At 48.4% G+C, this 18,855-nt stretch overlaps 1 protein-coding gene across 2 annotated transcripts in view; it reads left to right on the forward strand.

Moving 5' to 3' along the window:
* mprip (myosin phosphatase Rho interacting protein) overlaps positions 1-18,855 on the forward strand; it is a 59,869-nt gene that overhangs the window by 10,428 nt on the left and 30,586 nt on the right. Inside the window, exons 2-12 of one of the 2 annotated variants that reach the window (XM_063003330.1) lie at positions 763-840; positions 1,830-1,895; positions 7,885-8,036; positions 8,765-8,849; positions 8,927-9,101; positions 10,021-10,360; positions 12,763-12,892; positions 15,104-15,211; positions 15,481-15,537; positions 18,037-18,105; positions 18,193-18,282. In XM_063003330.1, the coding sequence (XP_062859400.1) occupies positions 763-840; positions 1,830-1,895; positions 7,885-8,036; positions 8,765-8,849; positions 8,927-9,101; positions 10,021-10,360; positions 12,763-12,892; positions 15,104-15,211; positions 15,481-15,537; positions 18,037-18,105; positions 18,193-18,282 (1,350 nt within the window). The remainder of the gene's footprint in view (positions 1-762; positions 841-1,829; positions 1,896-7,884; positions 8,037-8,764; positions 8,850-8,926; positions 9,102-10,020; positions 10,361-12,762; positions 12,893-15,103; positions 15,212-15,480; positions 15,538-18,036; positions 18,106-18,192; positions 18,283-18,855) is intronic. The other variant, XM_063003331.1, reaches the window with a different exon arrangement.

Here is an 18,855-nt window from a genome sequence, read left to right on the forward strand (position 1 = left end):
TGCTGTAAAGTAAAGTGCTGTAAAGTAAAGTGCTGTAAAGTAAAGTGCTGTAAAGTAAAGTCCTGGCATTACAGTATGGCTAAAGTGCAGGCGTGATGGAACGCAGTATTTAGGCTCCAGTGTGTTAACCAGCAATCGAAATCTCTCATTTTCACCTACTGAAAATGGCCTCACGTGTTTTGCCACGAAGATACCAGCGCACCTCATGTAAACGCGCTCGTCAGCGTGGTTTTGCCCTTTTATGAATGATTCTCGCTGACGCGGGGTGACCGGAGCTTCTCACTGTGGTGCAGGTTTATATGTTTATCACGTTCGTTGCGCTGTGTGTGTAGTTCAGTATCCTGTCGTTTTGTCCATTATCTTTTTTCATTTTCGGTCTTGAGGAAACCACACTTCTGATTTGGGAAAGAAGGGGGCATCCACAAGTTCCACATCTTCACCTGCGGTCGTCTTTTTACTGGCACTGCGTGGTTCTGGGGTTGCCAAGTCGGGCAATAAATCACCACCGCGACCTTTGAATTTTCACCCATTTTGGATAAAGCTGGATTTGGCAACCAGGCGAGGTGGCTGGCGCACGTGGCCTTCGCTGTTTAAAGTGAATCTCGATTCGTGGCAAAAATTCATCGATTTTTAACTGTATCGGTGCATCGTTACATCCCTAATCATCATGGATTCATGGATTCATTCACTCTGAAGCTGTCGTATGGCGTTTTGAGGTTTTAATTCATTTAACAATTTTTATATCTTGTCTGTGTGTTCCAGGCTAAGCCGATCTACGGGGGCTGGCTGTGTTTGGCCCCGGAGGGAACGGATTTCGACAATCCCATGCAGCGATCCCGGGTCAGTATCCACACCGTGGTCTGTACGTTTTCCCTATAGCTGCTCAGGCACCGTTTCCATGCCAACAATCTCTCCAACTGGACTGAATTGCTTGCGATTGTAGATTGTAGATTACAGGTGAAGACTCGGTTCGAAGTTTATACGTTCACTCTACCCAACAGTCGGATAAATCGCAGTCTACACGCCCCGTACGGGTACCCCCATCCATCCCGAACGGGCGCACGTGTAGAGTACCGCTTAGCCTTAATACACGTTACCATGACGACCAGCATCGTCACCCGAGTCCGGTCAGAGCACGATGAGCAGCAGGAGGTCATCTGAGTTTTATTATTAATTGCTTTAAATGTTAAAGGACTCAGGAAAACGTTCCTCACGTCCCAAAACATTCTGATCCACACGAGGCTTTGTGTTTGTGGTGTGGTTGTCTCACTCACGGTGTCGGGTTCTGTAAACCTCCGCTATGAAGCGAACACACACACACACGTGTAGAACATCCCTCCGTGTTTCCACGGCGATTATTCTTCTATTTAACGGGTTATTTAAAAGATTCCGGGCCTCGTTCGGTCAGACAGGAGCTGTATGTGGAACGGCATCAACTGGACCCGTCTGTTCCAAATGATGGACCTGGTTTTGCCCTGGTTTTTATTCATCGCTAGATGTACCAGCTCGGAGGAGAACGTCGGCTCTCGACCGCCATATGTGAGCCGTTTAACGACTAAACATCTGGATCTGTCGGCCGCTCGAAGTCCTGATGTGCGAATAGGTTGCGAATAGGTTATGATGAGTGTGTGAGGGACGTCAGCCAATGAACTTAGCATGAGGTGTACACGTGGGCGTGTTCTATTCCGACTGAAGCGTGAGGTGTGCCGGTTCTAGCCTTAAATGAAGAGGTTTTTAAAAGAAAAGCACAAATACGAAGCAGAACTGTACTGATGATGTTTTTATTTACCGGTTGTGTTTGTAACATCGTGATGTTTGTGTTCCTGCAGAAATGGCAGCGGCGCTTCTTCGTCCTGTACGAGCACGGCTGCCTGCGCTTCGCTCTAGACGAGTCGGTAAGTTCCGCGACGTCGCTGGTAGTTACGTCTACGTTCTGCCAGGCTCTTCATCAGGGCTGCCGCGATTGGTCGACCTAGTGGATGCATGGTGTTTAAAACTGTGTTTATAAACGCTCCTTTTTAATTTCTACATCGTCTCCGTTCATATAAGCGTTCATATGATTCCCTCAGCACTACTCGCCGTGTGCAGGACCTCAGTCGTATCTGCTCCGGTCACCGGTCGGCATCATTAAGCTCCGTCTTAAAAAACACCGTCTGCAGCCGTCAGAGGACGATCGTAGAGCTTTCAAATAAAAGATCAAAGTTCTCCACGACCCAAATCATCCAAAGTTTGGTGCTACTTAAACCTGGTACAGAACTAAAAGCTGGTTTGGTCACTGTGTAAAGCTTTGATGGTACCACAGCAGCACCGGCGCCGTGCTGCACGTCTATATCGTTTCATTACGCTGCTTAATCCTGGAGATCTTGGAACAGCGCATTTCTTAGTGAGTTCAGTCAGACCGCCGCGCACTTTACTGCGTCGGGCTCGAAGCACAAAAAGCTTCTCGTGTGAATGCGCCGGTAACAGCGTAACACTCAGCACCGTGTTTACATGGTTTAGAATGTGCAGTAAGTGTTGAGTGAATGTGGAGGTTAGGATCGGGGATCGTTCTGTCGTTACCGTACGCTGGACTTAATGAGACGCGGCTACATCTAACTATTTGATCTCTGCTATAAGGTGAAGCACGTTGCTGTGTGTACAGAACAGCATGAACACGAGCTGCACTCTGTTTAATATGGAGCACCTGAGAATGTGATCATTCTCACACACACACACACACTCGGGATTACAGTCCCAGCAGTGCTATTACTGCACTGTCAGCACATTCTAAGTAGAAGGCAGGCGACGGATGACTGGATAATGTAGTGTGGTCAGACAAGGAATCGAGGGCTCCTGTACTGGGAACTGAACTGGGAGGAGATCGTTTAGTTCCCCCTTTTTTTAACCGCTTATCCAATCAGGGTCGTGGGGGGTGCTGGAGCCTATCCCAGCTTTTCAGTGGGCGCAAGGCACACAGTAACATCCTAGATGGGGCGCCAGTCCATCGCAGGGCACACACACCCGTTCACATAGAGGGCAATTCATTGTCTCCAATTAACCTGACGGCATGTTTTTGCACTGTGGGAGGAAACCGGAGCTCCCGGAGGAAACCCCCGCAGACACGGGGAGAACATGCAAACTCCGCACAGAAAGGATCGAAACCCAGGACCTTCTTGCTGTGAGGAGACAGTGCTACCCACCGGGCCACCGTGCCGCCCCAGTAGGAGTCTGTACCGACCTTTTTCATCCTTCATTCAGATAATAATAATAATACACTGCAATGCCAAAAGTATTCGGACGCCCGACCGTGAGCTTGATGGACCTCCCGTTTCAAAAACAAACGCAATTAAAATAGTGACTTTTTCTTTTTTTTCTATTTTATTTCTGCATTTTCTCCTGATTTATCGTAGTCAGTTTGTCTCCCTCTGCTGGTGGATCCCTGATTGTAGGTGAGGAGGGTATACTGCTGCTCACGCCTCCTCCGACCCACGCTCAGCCCTTAGCGGAACCCTTTTCCACCCATGCACTCTGCACAGGCGCCTCTATCTGCCAATCAGGGTCCTTACACGGCGTTTAGACCCCACCCACACAGTCCGGTCATCCCGCCCTAGCAGAACCGTGTCTGCTGCAGGCACTGCCGATTACGCCCGCTAGATGGCGAGTTCAGGATCTCGGCGCTGGCACTCATCGATGCACTCAGTGCCGGTCCAAAGCCCGGATACAACACGGAGGGTTGCTTCAGGTCAGGAAGGTCGTTTTTTCATCCTTTTCTTTTCATTTTCGTTTATTTACCAAGATAATAATAATACACGAGGCCAAAAGTATTCGCAAGCCCTGTTTTAAAAGTAAATGGTATTAAAACAGAATGACCCTCTGTGTGACCTTTTCAGCTAGAATTACAGCCGCTCTTCATCTTCAGCCGCTAGTGCACCAGAGTCGGGGTTTCTAGATGCATCGTATCGAAACTCGGCTCTGCCTTTCCGACCGGGTCGGGCGGCAGTATGAACAACGTTTGGCCGTTGTTCAGGGTTAGGGGTAGAGTCGGAGCGTAGGTCCTCGTAACCGGTGCGACTGCGGCCCCTGCTGGTTGACTGACGGCGCCTGCACAGGGCTGAGGAATAACATCGAGGGGGGGTGTGGCCCTCCGTGCGCGGCGTCTCTCGGTGTATGAACTCGGCTCGTGCAGGTGAAAAAATGCAGGCTGTACTGACTGCGTGCCGGAGGGTCGAATCAGTATAGAGGAGCAATCAGGGTAATTGGACACGATTAGAATGGGGATAAAAGTTGGGGGAAAAAATTTATTATTAAAAAAAAAAAAAGTTACTGGTCCAGTAATCAGAAGGTCACTGGTTCAAGCCCCACGACTGCCAGGTTGCCACTGTTGGGCCCTTGAGCGAGGCCCAATTGCTTAGATTCTGTACTGTCACAACTGTTGGTCGCTTTGGATAAAAGCATCCGCTAACTAACACCCCTAATCTTCTGAGAAGCTTCTCACAAGACCTTGAAGTGTGTGTGTGTGTGTGTGTGGGAATTTGTGACGGCGTGTGTACGACTGGGCGCTGATGTTCCAGAGCTGTTCAGTGCACAGGGACACAGTCATTTTGAAACAGTAGGAAAGGGCCTTCCCTAAACTGTTGCTGCAAAGTTAGAAGCGCATCGTTTCCGTTATATGATTGATTTATTACACCTAGATAGATACAGCTGTGAAGGGGCGTCCCAATACTTTTGTCCGTGTAGTGTTTGAGAGTTCACTGGTTAGAGGAGCGTGAGCTCAGAATAGCGTCTCCTTAATACGCCCTTATTTGGTGAAATTTCTACAAGGGCCGTGGGTGATTCTTCCCCCCCCCCCCCCCCCCCCCACCCACCCAAAAAAAGAGCTCAGATATTGTGGTTTGACCATGAACCCGACCGCATTCCCTGTTATAGAACGCCTAAATCGAATCATCTGGAGGAGGCGGCGGGGCGGGGCGGCGCTGAGCTGCTCCGGGGGCCGGATCGTGTTGGATTTTATCAGCCCGAGACGTTTCGGAGGGTGTTCGCGGTACCGGAGGCACAAATTCCTGCCCCCCGAATGCAGTACGAGTCGAGACACATGCAGAGCCGTAAACCAAGCATCCACCGAATCATCTGCGGAGTGAACACCAGAGCTCCAGAGAAGGATATGGATACCTGGGCATTGTGTAATATCAGAGAATGAAAAAGCTGACCAGCTGGCAAGAGCTAGAACCGTACAAAAATCATTAACCTCATACTTCCACCAACGGGCATCAGACCCCTTATAAACGACTCCATTAAAAATAAACGGCATCCTTAATGGAACACAAATAAACATTAAACTACACAGGATTCACCCCGACGTCAGAAATAAACCTAAAATACAGACCAGGGTATTAAACTAGATGTTAATCAGGCTGTTCTAAACTGACACACAACAATATTTAATACTAGGAGAAGAGCCCAGAATTTAAGAAGAATGTCAAGCACCCCTCACCATAAAACACATCCTGAACTCATACCCAGAGAGATACAAAGACTGCACACGCCCAAAACATTAAAAGGAACTCTCACAGAAAATAATACAGGCAATACTATGAGGCATAACATTATGACCACCTTCCTACTATTAGTTTACCACTTTTCCTGATAGATAGTGACCACTGCAGACCGGGACACACCCCACAAGAGCTGCAGTTTTGGAGACGCTCTGACCCGGTCGTCTAGCCGTCACAATTTGGCCCTCGGATCCTCACGCTCGCCCACGTTTCCTGCTTCTAACATCAACTCTGAGGATATAATGTTCACTCGGTGCCTAATATAATATACCCCCCCCCCCCCCCCCCCCCCTAACAGGTGCCGTGATGATGAGATAATCAGTGTTATTCACTTCACCTGTCAGCGGTCATAATGTTATGCCTGCTCGGTGTATATGACACCATGGCGTTATAAAAACAAACAAACATCTGCTGAGCTAAAAACTTCAGCTGATTTAAACCACGCCAGCTTCATTTTTTCATATTTAATGGCACCCGCTCGTAACCTTTCATGCAGCTGATTTGATCCTACATGGATGTAATTAATGATTATAATCGATTGAAACCTGAACAAGGCGCTAATACATTGCAGGGCTCCAACCATCGGTCCGCCCCTGCTTCTCAGACGTAGCCAATCACAGGGGTGCATGCCTGGGTCATGAAATAGAACTGGAACCTGTGTCTCGGTAGCGGTGGGTGTCGCCACAGGTGTTTCTTCTTGGCTCCCGAAATGCTTTATGTCCGTCCCACCCCCCTTCCCTCGAAATCCGCAGGTCCTGATACGCAAGCATCACAGAATATTTCTGAATAAGAACATCCAGATGTCATACAGATCATGTGAGGTGGAAGAGCTTGTTTGCTTTTTTGCCGAAGACTGTAGTAAATAAAATTGAGGACGGCAGGGTGGGATCGCCCCTCGTTATTCAGTCAGATTGTCACTCGGAATTAAGGATATTCCGCTAGCACACCAGCGCCGAGATCCTGAACTCCTCGGTTCGAAACTCGGCGTTGCCACTGGGTGTCTGGGCGCCATCTAGTGGGCATGATCGGCAGTGCCTGCAGCAGACACGGTTCTGCTAGGGTGGGATGACCGGACTATAAGGATGTGGGCTGCACGCGGGTCGGAGGAGGCGTGAGCACCAATATACCCTCCTCACCTACAACCACGGATCCACCAGCAGGGGGAGACAGATTGACTATGATAAATTAGGGAGAAGCCAGTCGGATCAAATAGTCATTACAGCACCTTGTTGTGTGCTGTGGTGTGGCACGGTGTACTACCGAAGGAGACCCTTCCTGACACACTCCTCACTGAGAATGTGCTGGTGTTCGCTCTCCGCCGTTCACCTCCTGTGTTTGTGAACTCAGCCGGGCATCCGAACCCCCGGGACTCAGGCGCTCATCATTCCGCCACATGTTCTGGCCACCGCCGGTGTCTCATTACCCAGCGCAGCCTCCACGCAAAACCCAAAAGCGTCTGAAGTGAGACGCGAGCTGCACCGCGTGTGTAACTGCGACTCTCTAATTGCCATATTTGGCGCCGACTGTGAGGCTCACCGGCGGCCTTTAATAACACCAGATCTGCTCAAGACAGGCCATAAAAGGAGCCGAGAACCGACAGCACCTGGTTCACGTCGCGGGGCCACGGGGCCGCCCAGCGTCTGATAAGAGACCGGGCGTGAACCTGAGATCAGCTGTGTTTACGTTTACTCTCTGATCCAGAGCGACTGAGAATTATAACCGAGTAGTACTCTGAGGGCCTTGCTCAGGGGCCCAACTTAAGGTCTGATCACTAGTCCACCTTTCTAGACACTGATCTAGCACTGGCCTGAATTGATTCGAACTGGGTGGGTTCATATGGAGATCCGTATAGCGCACGGAGAGTCACGCACAGATCTTCATTATTTCCCCCGTCTTTGTGCAGCACCATCGATCAGCCAGCAGAGGGAGTAACTGCAGCACTTATGAGGAATCACCTCTGACGCTCCCACCCTCGGACCAACTGACTGTTGGCTGTATAGGCGCCCGGCTGGCTGGTAGCTCAGCTGAGTGCTTTGAAATGTCAAGATGATTGATTTTTAGTAAATAATGTGATAATGCTGCTCCTGAACTGGACTAGTAATCAGAAGGTTGCCAGTTCAAGCCCCACCATTTCCAAAAAGACACTTTTGGGCCCCTGAGCAAGGCCCTTAATCCTCAATTGCATAATTGTGAGTTGCTTTGGATAAAAACGTCCACTAAATTCCACAAATATAAATGATGAAATGTTAATGAATGAACCTTATTGTTTATGGTTGTCGTTGTTTACACCCGTTATGTAAAGACCTCGGCTCGTACCGTGAGCTCACTGCCCCCCCCCCGTCTCTCCCCGCAGCCCAGCACCCTCCCTCAGGGAACCGTCAACATGAACCTGTGTACCGACGTGATCGACGCAGAACCCAAAACCGGCCAGAAGAACGCGCTGTGTATCATCACCCCCGAGCAGGAGTACTACATCCGGGGGGACAGCAAGGAGATCATCAACGGGTGAGTGGTACTCACTAACCCCCCTACATACCCCCCCTCCAAAATCACCCCAAACACTCCACCATTCACCGAACTCCTGTCTTTCTGACCTTTCTGTCTGTCTTATTTTCTTTCTGTCTGTCTTATTTTCTTTCTTTCTGTCTGTTGTTCTTTTATGCTTTCTTCATTTCTTTCTTTTTTCTATTTCTGTCTTACTTTCTTTTTTCTGTCTGTCTCTGTCTGTTTTTGTCTTTCCTTCTGTCCTTTCTGTCTGTCTGTCATTATTTACTTCCTTCTTTTATTCTGCCTTTCTTTTTTGTCTGTCTGCTGTCCCTTTTTTGTCTTCTTTCTTCCCCCCTTTTCTTTGTCTGTCTGTGTCTCTCTTTTTTCCGGGCTGTCTTTCTTTCTGTCTGTCTTTCTTTCTGTCCGTCTGCTGTCCTTTCTGTCTTCTTACCCCCCCTTTCTTTGTCGATCTGTCTGTCTTTTGTTTTTCTGTCTGAATTCTGTTTGTCTGTCTTTTTTTTTGTCTGTCAGTCTTTCTGTCTGTGTTGTTCTTTTGGTCTTTCTGTCTCTTTCTTATTTTCTTTCTGTCTTTTTGTCTCTGTCGTTCTTTTGTTCTTTCTTCTGTTGCTCTTTCTGTCTGACTTTCATTCTTCCTTTCTTTTTCTTTCTTTTTCTTTCTTTTCTTTCTTTCTGTTCCCTCTGATCTCCTCTGTTGATGATCATGTATCTCTCGTATCTTTAACCAGGTGGACCGAGCAGCTGATCGTTTATCCCAGGACCAACAAGCAGAATCAGAAGAAGAAGCGCAAAGTGGAACCGACCACGTCTCAGGTGGGTGTGTGATCCAGCCCCACACACCACGCCCTCCACGTTCTTCTCCAGAACACTAAGGGTTCTTTTTATTTCAGGAACCTGGACCAGCTAAGGTAGCCATGACTGGCTCGAGCATCCCCGAGGCTGAGAAGGTTCCGGACTCCAGCTCCATCATCTGGCAGGAGGAGCTGCAGAGCAGGGAGGTGGAGGTGTCGCCGGCGTGGTCTTCAGCGGACGTGTCACCGCTGGGCTCGCTGCTGCCCTCTGCAGGTACGGAGAGACTGGGGACAGTGACATGAAAACTGCTTATTGAACATTCCTGCATGTGTGAGCCAGCAGAGTTTAATTCATCCTGAAAACCCAAAAAATTATATCAAAGTTCTTTTAGTTAAAAATACGTGTTTTTAACAATTCAGTCACAGAAAAAGAAGAGCAGAAATGATTCCATAAGTCCAGTAGAGCCGTGTAAACATTTCCTTTTTCTTTTTTCTTTGTTTTTCTTTCTTTTTTCTTTCTTTTTTCTTTCTATTCATTTTTTTTGTTCTTTCTGTTCTTTTCTTATTTGTTCCTTTTCTTTTTTTTCTTTCTCTTTTATTGTTTTTCTTTTTTGTTCTCTTTCTTTTGTTCTTTTTTCTTTGTTTCTTTTTTCATTCCTTCCTTTTTTTTCTGTTCTATTCATTTTTTGTTCTGTTTATTCTGTCTATTCATTCTTTCTATTATTTTCTTATTTGTTCCTTTTCTTTCTTTCTTTCTTTCTATTGATTGTTTTTCTTTTTTGTTCTCTTTCTTTTTCTTCTTTGTTGTTTCTTTTTTCATTCCTTCCTTTTTTCTTTCTTTCTGTTCATTCTTTTTGTTCTTTTCTGTTCTGTTGATTTCTGTTCTGTCTTCATTCTTTTTGTTCTTTTTCTGTTCTGTTGATTCTGTTCTGTTCTATTTATTCTTTTTGTTCTTTCTGTTCTCTTCTCTTTATTCTGTTCTGTTCTTTTTGTTTATTCTGTTGTTCTTTCTTTATTTCTATTCTCTTTAATTGTTTTTCTTTTTCCTTCCTTTTTTCTTTTTTGTTCTTTCCTTCTATTTATTCTTTTTGTTCTTTTCTTTCTTTTCATTTTGTTTGTTCTATTATTTCATTCTGTTCTGTTGATTCTGTTCTGTTCTTTTTGTTCATTCTGTTCTGCTGTGTTCTTTTCAGTAGCGGATGAAGCCTCGGTGGGCCTCGGTTCCGATCAGGGTTCGGTGAACGGGGACGAGTTGGACCGCGCCGGCTTCTCCTTCCCGCCCGGCGTCCCTCAGTCGCCCCGGGACCTGGTGTCTCCCACGGCGGCGGGCGTGTCGGGGGGAGTGCCGCGCTGCCCGTCGCCCGCGCACAGCGAACCCTTCCCCTCGGGCAGCAGTCTGCTGTCCAACGGCTCGCACATCAGCGGCTCGGTCAGCTCGCTGGACTCGGACGCCAGCGCGGACAGCCACGCCCTGCCCCGCGCCCGCTGCAGACCCGAGAAGCACAGAGAGGCGGTGTTCAGCCCTGAGAGGAGGTGAGGCGGGAGAACCTTCAGCACCTGCACACCTATACATCATGATACACACACAGTACCCAAACTGCTGATGGGTGGGGGGGGGGGACTCATAGCGTCACCATAGTAACATTGTTTACCCCTTTATATTTACATTTAGGGTATTCAGTGGACTGAATGCAATTCAAGCAATTTAGGGTTAGGGGCCTTGCTCAAGGGCCCAACAGTGCCAACTTAACGATGGTGGGGCTTGAACCAGCAACCTTATGATTACTAGTCCATATATAGACATACACGGCATTTAGCAGTAGTGTGACAGTATACAGTCTAAGCAACTGAGGGTTAAGGGCCTTGCTCAGGGGCCCAACGGTGACAACCTGGCAGTGTTGGGGCTTGAACCAGCAACCTTATGATTACTACTCCACATATAGACATATATGGCATTTAGCAGACGCTTTGATCCAGAGCGATCTACAGTAGCTTGTCTAAGCAAGGGTTGACAGATGAGTTCGGTAGTATTCGGTAGCCCCACCATTGCTAAATTGTAACCGTTGGGCCCCTGAGCGAGGCCCTTAACCCTCAGTTGCTTAGACAGTATATGCTATCACAGTACTGTAAGTCGCTTTGGATAAAAGCGTCTGCTAGATGCAGTGTATGTCTATATATGGACTAGTAATCGTAAGGTTGCTGGTTCAAGCCCCATTATTGCTAGATTGTCAAAGTTGGGCCCCTGAGCAAGGCCCTTAATTCTCAATCGCTTAGACAAGCTACTGTAGATCGCTCTGGATTTAGGCTAAATGCCTAAAATGTAAATGTAATCATACATAAGGTTGCCAGTTCAAGCCCCACCTTTGTTAAGTTGCCACCGTTGGGCCCCTGAGCAAGGCCCTTAACCCTCAGTTGCTTAGACTGTATACTGTCACTTTACTGTAAGTGGATAAAAGCGTCTGCTAAATGCCGTGTATGTCGTGTATATGGACTAGTAATCATAAGGTTGCCGGTTCAAGCCCCACCATTGCTAAATTGTCACCGTTGGGCCCCTGAGCAAGGCCCTTGATTCTCAATTGCTTGAATTGCGATCAGTCCTCTTTATGCTGCAGATGTAAATGTAAATATAAATGACATGGGGTGTTCAGAATGCCCCCATAGTCAGCCCCCCCCCCCCCCCCCCCAACCCCAAAATGTAAACGTGGGGGGTAAGTGTACACCACAGCGCAGAGGCAGCGAGAACCCAAACGTCCCGAACCCGTCCGTGAGAGACGCGCGCGCGGCTTCCGCTCGGATCCAGGCTAATTCGGGCTCTGTGGGAACCGCGGCCCGGTCACGTGACCCGAAATACCTCGCCGCCCGGCCGGCCCCGCTCGCTTCCTTTTAAGGGCGTACGTGGGCGCCGCGCTCTCCCCAAATAAGGTCAAAATCCAAAAGCGGCCGGATTCCTCGCTCCTGGTGTGAGGCCGGAGGGTCCCAGAACCTCTCGTTCAGGATGCCTCCCGCTCACGGAGCGCCGAGGAGCGCGACCGAGAGAGTTCTGGGGTTTCTGGCAGAGGCCGCGCGCCTATTTTTAGACTCGCGCATTAACGACCTCTCCAACCTGGGTTTGATCCTCGTCCAAGTGGTAATGAGAACCACGTCGTGCTCGAGCCGGTTTAAATCGCTCACAGAGCTGCTGCTGCAGAGCGAACGTGAACCTGAACACGCTGTTCATTACAGACCCTACCTAAATCCCACTTTATCTCTTTTTATTTGGTCATATCCAGCTCCCCACTGTGACTACAAAGCTTACACAGCACAAATCTGATCGAGGAGAGTCGGATCGCCTCACGACCCTGATCCGCAGCCGCCTCTCATCACCTGTCGGTGTTGGCTTCCCACAGAGAGCCGTATCGTGTACGGAGAGACACGCTAAGCTCCACGTCACCCCCCCTCGACCTTCCCTCCCTCAGACACACGTCATTACGTGTTCGTGTGTGTTTAGAGACCCAGCCAGGTCAACGTTTCTGCTTTCAGAACACGTTAGGCGGCCGCGCCACCCGAGCGCCCCCTACTGTTTTTGTGATGTGATTGGCTGTGCCTGGGGGTGGGCGGGCCGAAGGGAGCCTCCGCTGGCAGATCGATGGTGCTGCACAGCACAGAGACGGGGGGGTAACGGAGATCAGTGCGTGACTCTCCGTGCACGATACGGATCTCTGTATGAACCCGCCTGGTGCAGGTTAAAAGAAGTGGTCGGTGCTGCACACGTGTCGGAGGGGGCGTGTGTTAGTCACGACTCTCTTCGTTCAGGAGTGGAGGTCTGCAGCATTAGGAGGAAATACTATTAGGGAATCGGATACGACTAAATTAAAGGAGGGATTCTGCCACCTGGTGGCGTACCACAATCACTTCTGGCACCGGCGGAGCGTTTCAATGATTCCTTTCGTCCTCAGCGGCCGCTCCAACGTGATCGAGAAGCTGGAGGCGCTGGAGCTGGAGAACGCCGAGAGGATGGAGGTGGAGGAGACGGGGCGCGGCCAGGCCAGACAGGGTCGCAGTGAAGTCAGACGCTTCCAGAGACAGGTGCTTACGTAGCCTACGAGCACCTATACGAGCAACCATGGGATCAGCTGGTCTGAGGGAGGGTGGGAGTGCTGCAGTCACGCCCTCTGCTGGCTGATCGGTGGCGCTACGGGGGGTAACAGAGGTCGGTGCGTGACTCTCCGTGCACGATACGGATCTCCAGGTGAAAAGAAGCGGTCGCTTAGGGCGTGTGTGTTAGGCACGACCCTGAGGTCTGCATCACTGAAGGGGGAATACCATCAGGGAATAAGATATGATGGTTAATGGGTCTATGGAATGAGGGGTAGCATTGGTATTGGTGTAAGCTGGCATTAAACCCAGCAAACCGCCCCCCCAAACTGGTTATCAATCGTCGGGTGTGTTGGAGAAGTTCGCTCTCTCTCTACATAACGCATTTTACGTCGTCCTGTGCTGCATTCCCGAGAATGAGGCTGTTCGAGATCCTAGACGCCGTAATATCCTCACTACTGACTAGGGCTGCACGATATTGGGAAAAACTCACGTTGCGATTTCTTTTTTCCTGCGATATATATATTGCGATATTAAAAAAATGCAGGAATTTTCACCACATGATTAATAATTAGGGATGCATCGATACCATTTTTTCCCAACCGAGTATCGCCGATACCGATACCTATTTAGAATGATGCAATCTGGATCATTATGGGATAGTGTAGTTTTTAGTGTAAAATAGTGCAGTGGAACAGACATGATTGAGAAAGCTTCCGACAAGCTAACGTTAACGTTCATTAATAAACGCACGTCATTAACGCTGTGCGCATCGTACACGCGATGCGATTCTGCTGATTGAGATATTTACTTTAAAAAGGATGATACGGTCCGATCCCATCTGAGCCGATTCTATCAGCACGTACATTCGTGGTTCACCTCGGTAAATCGTAAACGACTCCGAGTCGACTCCCGCTCTGTGGTAATAACCAGTATAATTAAGCCTGAGCTTTATAATGTAAGCGAGTCGCACAGAATGTTCTGTAGTAGTCGGTGTTTATTTACAATCGCATCATTTATTATAACAGTAAACACGGAGAGATGACTGAGAAAAGAAGCTTAAAATGAGTCGACTCCTGAATCACTTGTATCGACACTGTGAACAGAGTATTGAACACAAACACGTCCTGTAACAGCGGTCGCTGCTTTTGTAACCGGTTATCTTCACTGTTAGCTCTATTTTAAGGTTTGTTTTTCTTTCAAACGGAACTAAATAACATTAAACGTGCGTGTGAGCGTCGCGGCCAGTGAGAATAATTCAATCTGTCTCCCGTGGGCGAAAAATGAATCGCTTTAGTTTTAGAAGTAAAAAAATCTCGTAATGTCACGCCCCCCCCGGTCAGGCACTCGCGCCCCACAGGTTGAAAACCCCGGCGTTAACGCAGCGACGTGCACCAGGCACACGGTATCGGATGTTTAGTATCGGAGCCTCGTTTGCGAGTACGAGTACGAGTTAATGAGCGCGGTATCGGGATAATACCCGATACTAGTATCGTTACTCATGCATCTCTAATAATAATATTAATAATGCATGTATCTTACTCTAAATACGGGGCTCACGTGAAAAATGGTGGTGCCTACAAGAGATCATGACCAGCTACATCTTTGTACTGGGTTGAAACTGAGCATTAAACTAAGAAAGCTTCAACATCACATGAGGGAATTATTAACAGGATTGACAAAATGGGTCATTTAATATTTTATTTCACAATCAAAACCTCTTCAAGTAGTAACATTATTAAAATAAAACTATACAAACAAAAGAGCAGCTGTACACCCGTTCCAAATCCCAGATGCCTTAGTTACTAAGCTCACTACTGAGGCGTCTTAATATTTCAGTGTTATTTTGACTCGAGGACGAGTGAGAATCCGACGCTGCCTTGGTGATCGAGGCAATCCCAGTTATTCTCAAACGTAAATAAAATATTATGATTTTTAACTTGTGTAAACTTGTACCGAGTGTTTTTATTTGCAAGTTCGGGCTCGTCAGGAAATGAAACCGTTATCGGTACACGAAGGGAGACGCTATATTGACATGTTAGCTGTCTAATTGACGTGGAATCGCTGTCTAAGTAGCGCGTTCGAATAACCTGCGTCATCGGTCATTGACTTATTAGAACCCTCTCTACTGAGGCAGCCGCCCGTGTCGGCAGTAAGACAGCGAGGCGGCACCTAAACGTCGTTCTTTTTGTCCTGGTGCAGGAGCAGAAGCCGGATTCGGCGCAGGATCTGGACTTCCATCCCTCCACTCTCCCTCCTCTGAGGAGAGCCAAGTCACTGGACCGCAGGACCACCGAGTCGGTCATGACGGTAAGCCCTCGGTTTCCGACAGGTGGACGTAGTGGGTGTGAATTCGTAAAGAAGGACGCGCAGCGCCACCGATCGGCCAGCAGAGGGCGTAACTGCGGCTGGCTGATCGATGGTGCCGCGCGGAGACCCACGGCCATCGATTTGTCCTTACGACCCCAGAGCACCAGCGCATCGCCGTTAGAAAGGAGAAATCGGCGAGGTCGTGCTTCTCAGTGATACCGTGATCGGACTCGGATCCTAACTCCTGTCCTCTTTCTTTCTGCTCGCAGCCAGACCTGCTGAATTTCAAGAAGGGTTGGATGGTGAAACTCGACGAGCAAGGACAGGTAGGCACCCCCCCAACCACCCCCCTCCCCCCTCCGGTTCAAATTCCATGAACGTAGGTGAGTTTCAGAGTGAATGAACACATCCGCCACTAGAGGGCAGCACTGAGGTCAGTTCTGAAGTCAGTAAGTCCTTAACTGTCCTTAATCAATTGCTTGCAGCATACCCAGTAAATGCTTCCCAATTTAGTCGTAGCCAGTTCCTCTTCCCCTGCTGGAGACCCCGATGGTGTACGAGCAGGGTACGTTCTCCTGACGCGCTCCACCGACCCCTTCTTATTCGCCCGCACTTCGGTGGAATGGCGCTTGAGGTCGGTCTCGCTCAGGGAGAGTCACGCGCTGATCTCCACGTTCCTCCACTTCTGTGCAGGCGCCTCGGGGTACTAACCAGGGTCCTTACACAGCCTCAAATACCCCGCCCACTTTTTGATCCCGTTTAAATTCTACACGGGACTCTAGTGCGCTGCCGATCGTGCCCACTAGAGGGCGTCCATAGTCCCAGCGTATGTGTGTAGGGTTCCTGCCCTCTGTGAGTGTGTTTACGTCTGGTCTGGTTTACTCTCAGCTCTACATTCATCAGGGAACGATCAAGTGGGATCAGCTTAGTGCTCTAGTTAGTCTTTTATTCCCATGAGTACGTCTACAGGAACCCTCTTTCAGCCATCGTCCCTCCCCCTATAGACACACACATCCAGTTTGCTGTTCGCTGACCTTTTGAAAGCTCCTCCAATGAGACGAACTGTTTGATATGATGCGGTAAAAGCGACTCGGGCCGTACGAACGACGTGTAGCGTGACTTACTGTAGTAAAACAGCGAGTGAGGAATGTGATTAGTGGAGGAGCTTATGAGCAGTAATAATGAAGAGAAGTTTAGCGCTCTGTACTGGTTATAAGTGTCTCTGTACTGGTTATAAGTGTCTCTGTACTGGTTATAAGTGTCTCTGTACTGGTTATAAGTGCTATGTACTGGTTATAAGTGTCTCTGTACTGGTTATAAGTGTCTCTGTACTGGTTATAAGTGCTATGTACTGGTTATAAGTGCTATGTACTGGTTATAAGTGTCTCTGTACTGGTTATAAGTGCTATGTACTGGTTATAAGTGCTATGTACTGGTTATAAGTGTCTCTGTACTGGTTATAAGTGTCTCTGTACTGGTTATAAGCGCTCTGTACTGGTTGTAAGCGCTCTGTACTGGTTGTAAGCGCTCTGTACTGGTTATAAGTGCCCTGTACTGGTTATAAGTGCTATGTACTGGTTATAAGTGTCTCTGTACTGGTTATAAGTGTCTCTGTACTGGTTGTAAGCGCTCTGTACTGGTTGTAAGCGCTCTGTACTGGTTGTAAGCGCTCTGTACTGGTTATAAGTGCTCTGTACTGGTTATAAGTGCCCTGTACTGGTTGTAAGTGTCTCTGTACTGGTTATAAGTGTCTCTGTACTGGTTGTAAGCGCTCTGTACTGGTTATAAGTGCCCTGTACTGGTTATAAGTGCCCTGTACTGGTTATAAGTGCCCTGTACTGGTTATAAGTGCCCTGTACTGGTTATAAGTGCCCTGTACTGGTTGTAAGCGCTCTGTACTGGTTGTAAGCGCTCTGTACTGGTTGTAAGCGCTCTGTACTGGTTGTAAGAGCTCTGTACTGGTTATAAGCGCTCTGTACTGGTTATAAGTGCTATGTACTGGTTATAAGTGTCTCTGTACTGGTTGTAAGCGCTCTACTGGTTATAAGCGCTCTGTACTGGTTATAAGTGCTATGTACTGGTTGTAAGTGTCTCTGTACTGGTTATAAGTGCTATGTACTGGTTGTAAGTGTCTCTGTACTGGTTATAAGTGTCTCTGTACTGGTTATAAGCGCTCTACTGGTTGTAAGTGTCTCTGTACTGGTTATAAGTGCTATGTACTGGTTATAAGTGTCTCTGTACTGGTTGTAAGTGCTCTGTACTGGTTATAAGCGCTCTACTGGTTATAAGCGCTCTGTACTGGTTATAAGTGCTATGTACTGGTTGTAAGTGTCTCTGTACTGGTTATAAGTGTCTCTGTACTGGTTATAAGCGCTCTACTGGTTGTAAGTGTCTCTGTACTGGTTATAAGTGCTATGTACTGGTTATAAGTGCTATGTACTGGTTATAAGTGTCTCTGTACTGGTTGTAAGTGCTCTGTACTGGTTATAAGCGCTCTGTACTGGTTATAAGCGTTGTTCCCCTGTCCGCTCGCTTATTAGACGTACTTTAGATTTGAAGGTAATGCTTTACTTTCATGAACCTCCGTCCACTCTGTTCTGAACTCATCAAAGTCGTCTGTTTGTTCCGTCACTTAAAGGGCAGGTCGGAGCTTTGAAAGCGCTCGGAGAAGCTCTGATTGGTGGAAGTTTAAAGGTCACGCTCTATATATGGGCTTTTAATGCTGTGTAATATCCAGAAAAGTGTATATGTGCTCCAGAATCGGGTCCTCACCGCGCCCGTGTAAGCGTCAGCGCTCTGATTTTCTTATTTCCATCTCCTCACAGTGGAAGAAGTACTGGTTTGTGCTGACGGACCACAGCCTGCGATATTACAAGGACTCCATCGCTGAGGAGGTAGGCGTCACACCCGAGCTTGTCGTAAGTGTACGTTTGACGTGCTTTCGCTTCACGATCGACGTTCTGTGCGCTCTTCCTTCGCAGGCGTCCGATCTGGACGGCGAGATCGACCTCAGTACCTGCCATAACGTCACCGAGTACCAGGCTCAGCGCAACTACGGCTTCCAGATTCATGTAAGCGCTCTCCGGCACTGGTGCCAAAATACAGAACGGTTCTGCTCTTTTCCACTGCACAATCGCAGGTTCTGGGACAGAAAAATTTGTCCCATTCTGGCTCCTAATTTTGCTAGACTGGTACCAGTGAGCCTGTGACACAAGTGGTCGATGGGCGGGGGTCATGGGGGGTGGCAGGGTCCAAGCATCACCATAGTAACATTTTAAAATCATGCAAAAATCCAGCAGTCATGAATCATCAGTGCTCGGCAGTTGAGTTACTGGACTAGTAATCGAAAGGTCGCTGGTTCAAGCCCCACCACTGTCAGGTTGCCCTTGATGGGCCCTTGGGCAAGGCCCCTAACTCTCAGTTGCTTAGGCGGTATGCAGTCACAGTCCTGTAAGTCACTTTAGATAAAAGTATTTGCTGCAGTGACGCCCTCTGCTGGCTGATCGATGGCGCTGCACAGCACAGAGACGGGGGATAACGGAGATCGGTGCGCGACTCTCCGTGCACGATACGGATCTCCAGGTGCAAAGAAGCGGCGGTACTGCACACCTGTCAGAGGGGGCGTGTGTTAGTCACGACTCTCC

The sequence above is a fragment of the Trichomycterus rosablanca genome, chromosome 10 (assembly GCF_030014385.1).
Source record: "Trichomycterus rosablanca isolate fTriRos1 chromosome 10, fTriRos1.hap1, whole genome shotgun sequence".
In the NCBI taxonomy this organism is placed as follows: domain Eukaryota; kingdom Metazoa; phylum Chordata; class Actinopteri; order Siluriformes; family Trichomycteridae; genus Trichomycterus; species Trichomycterus rosablanca.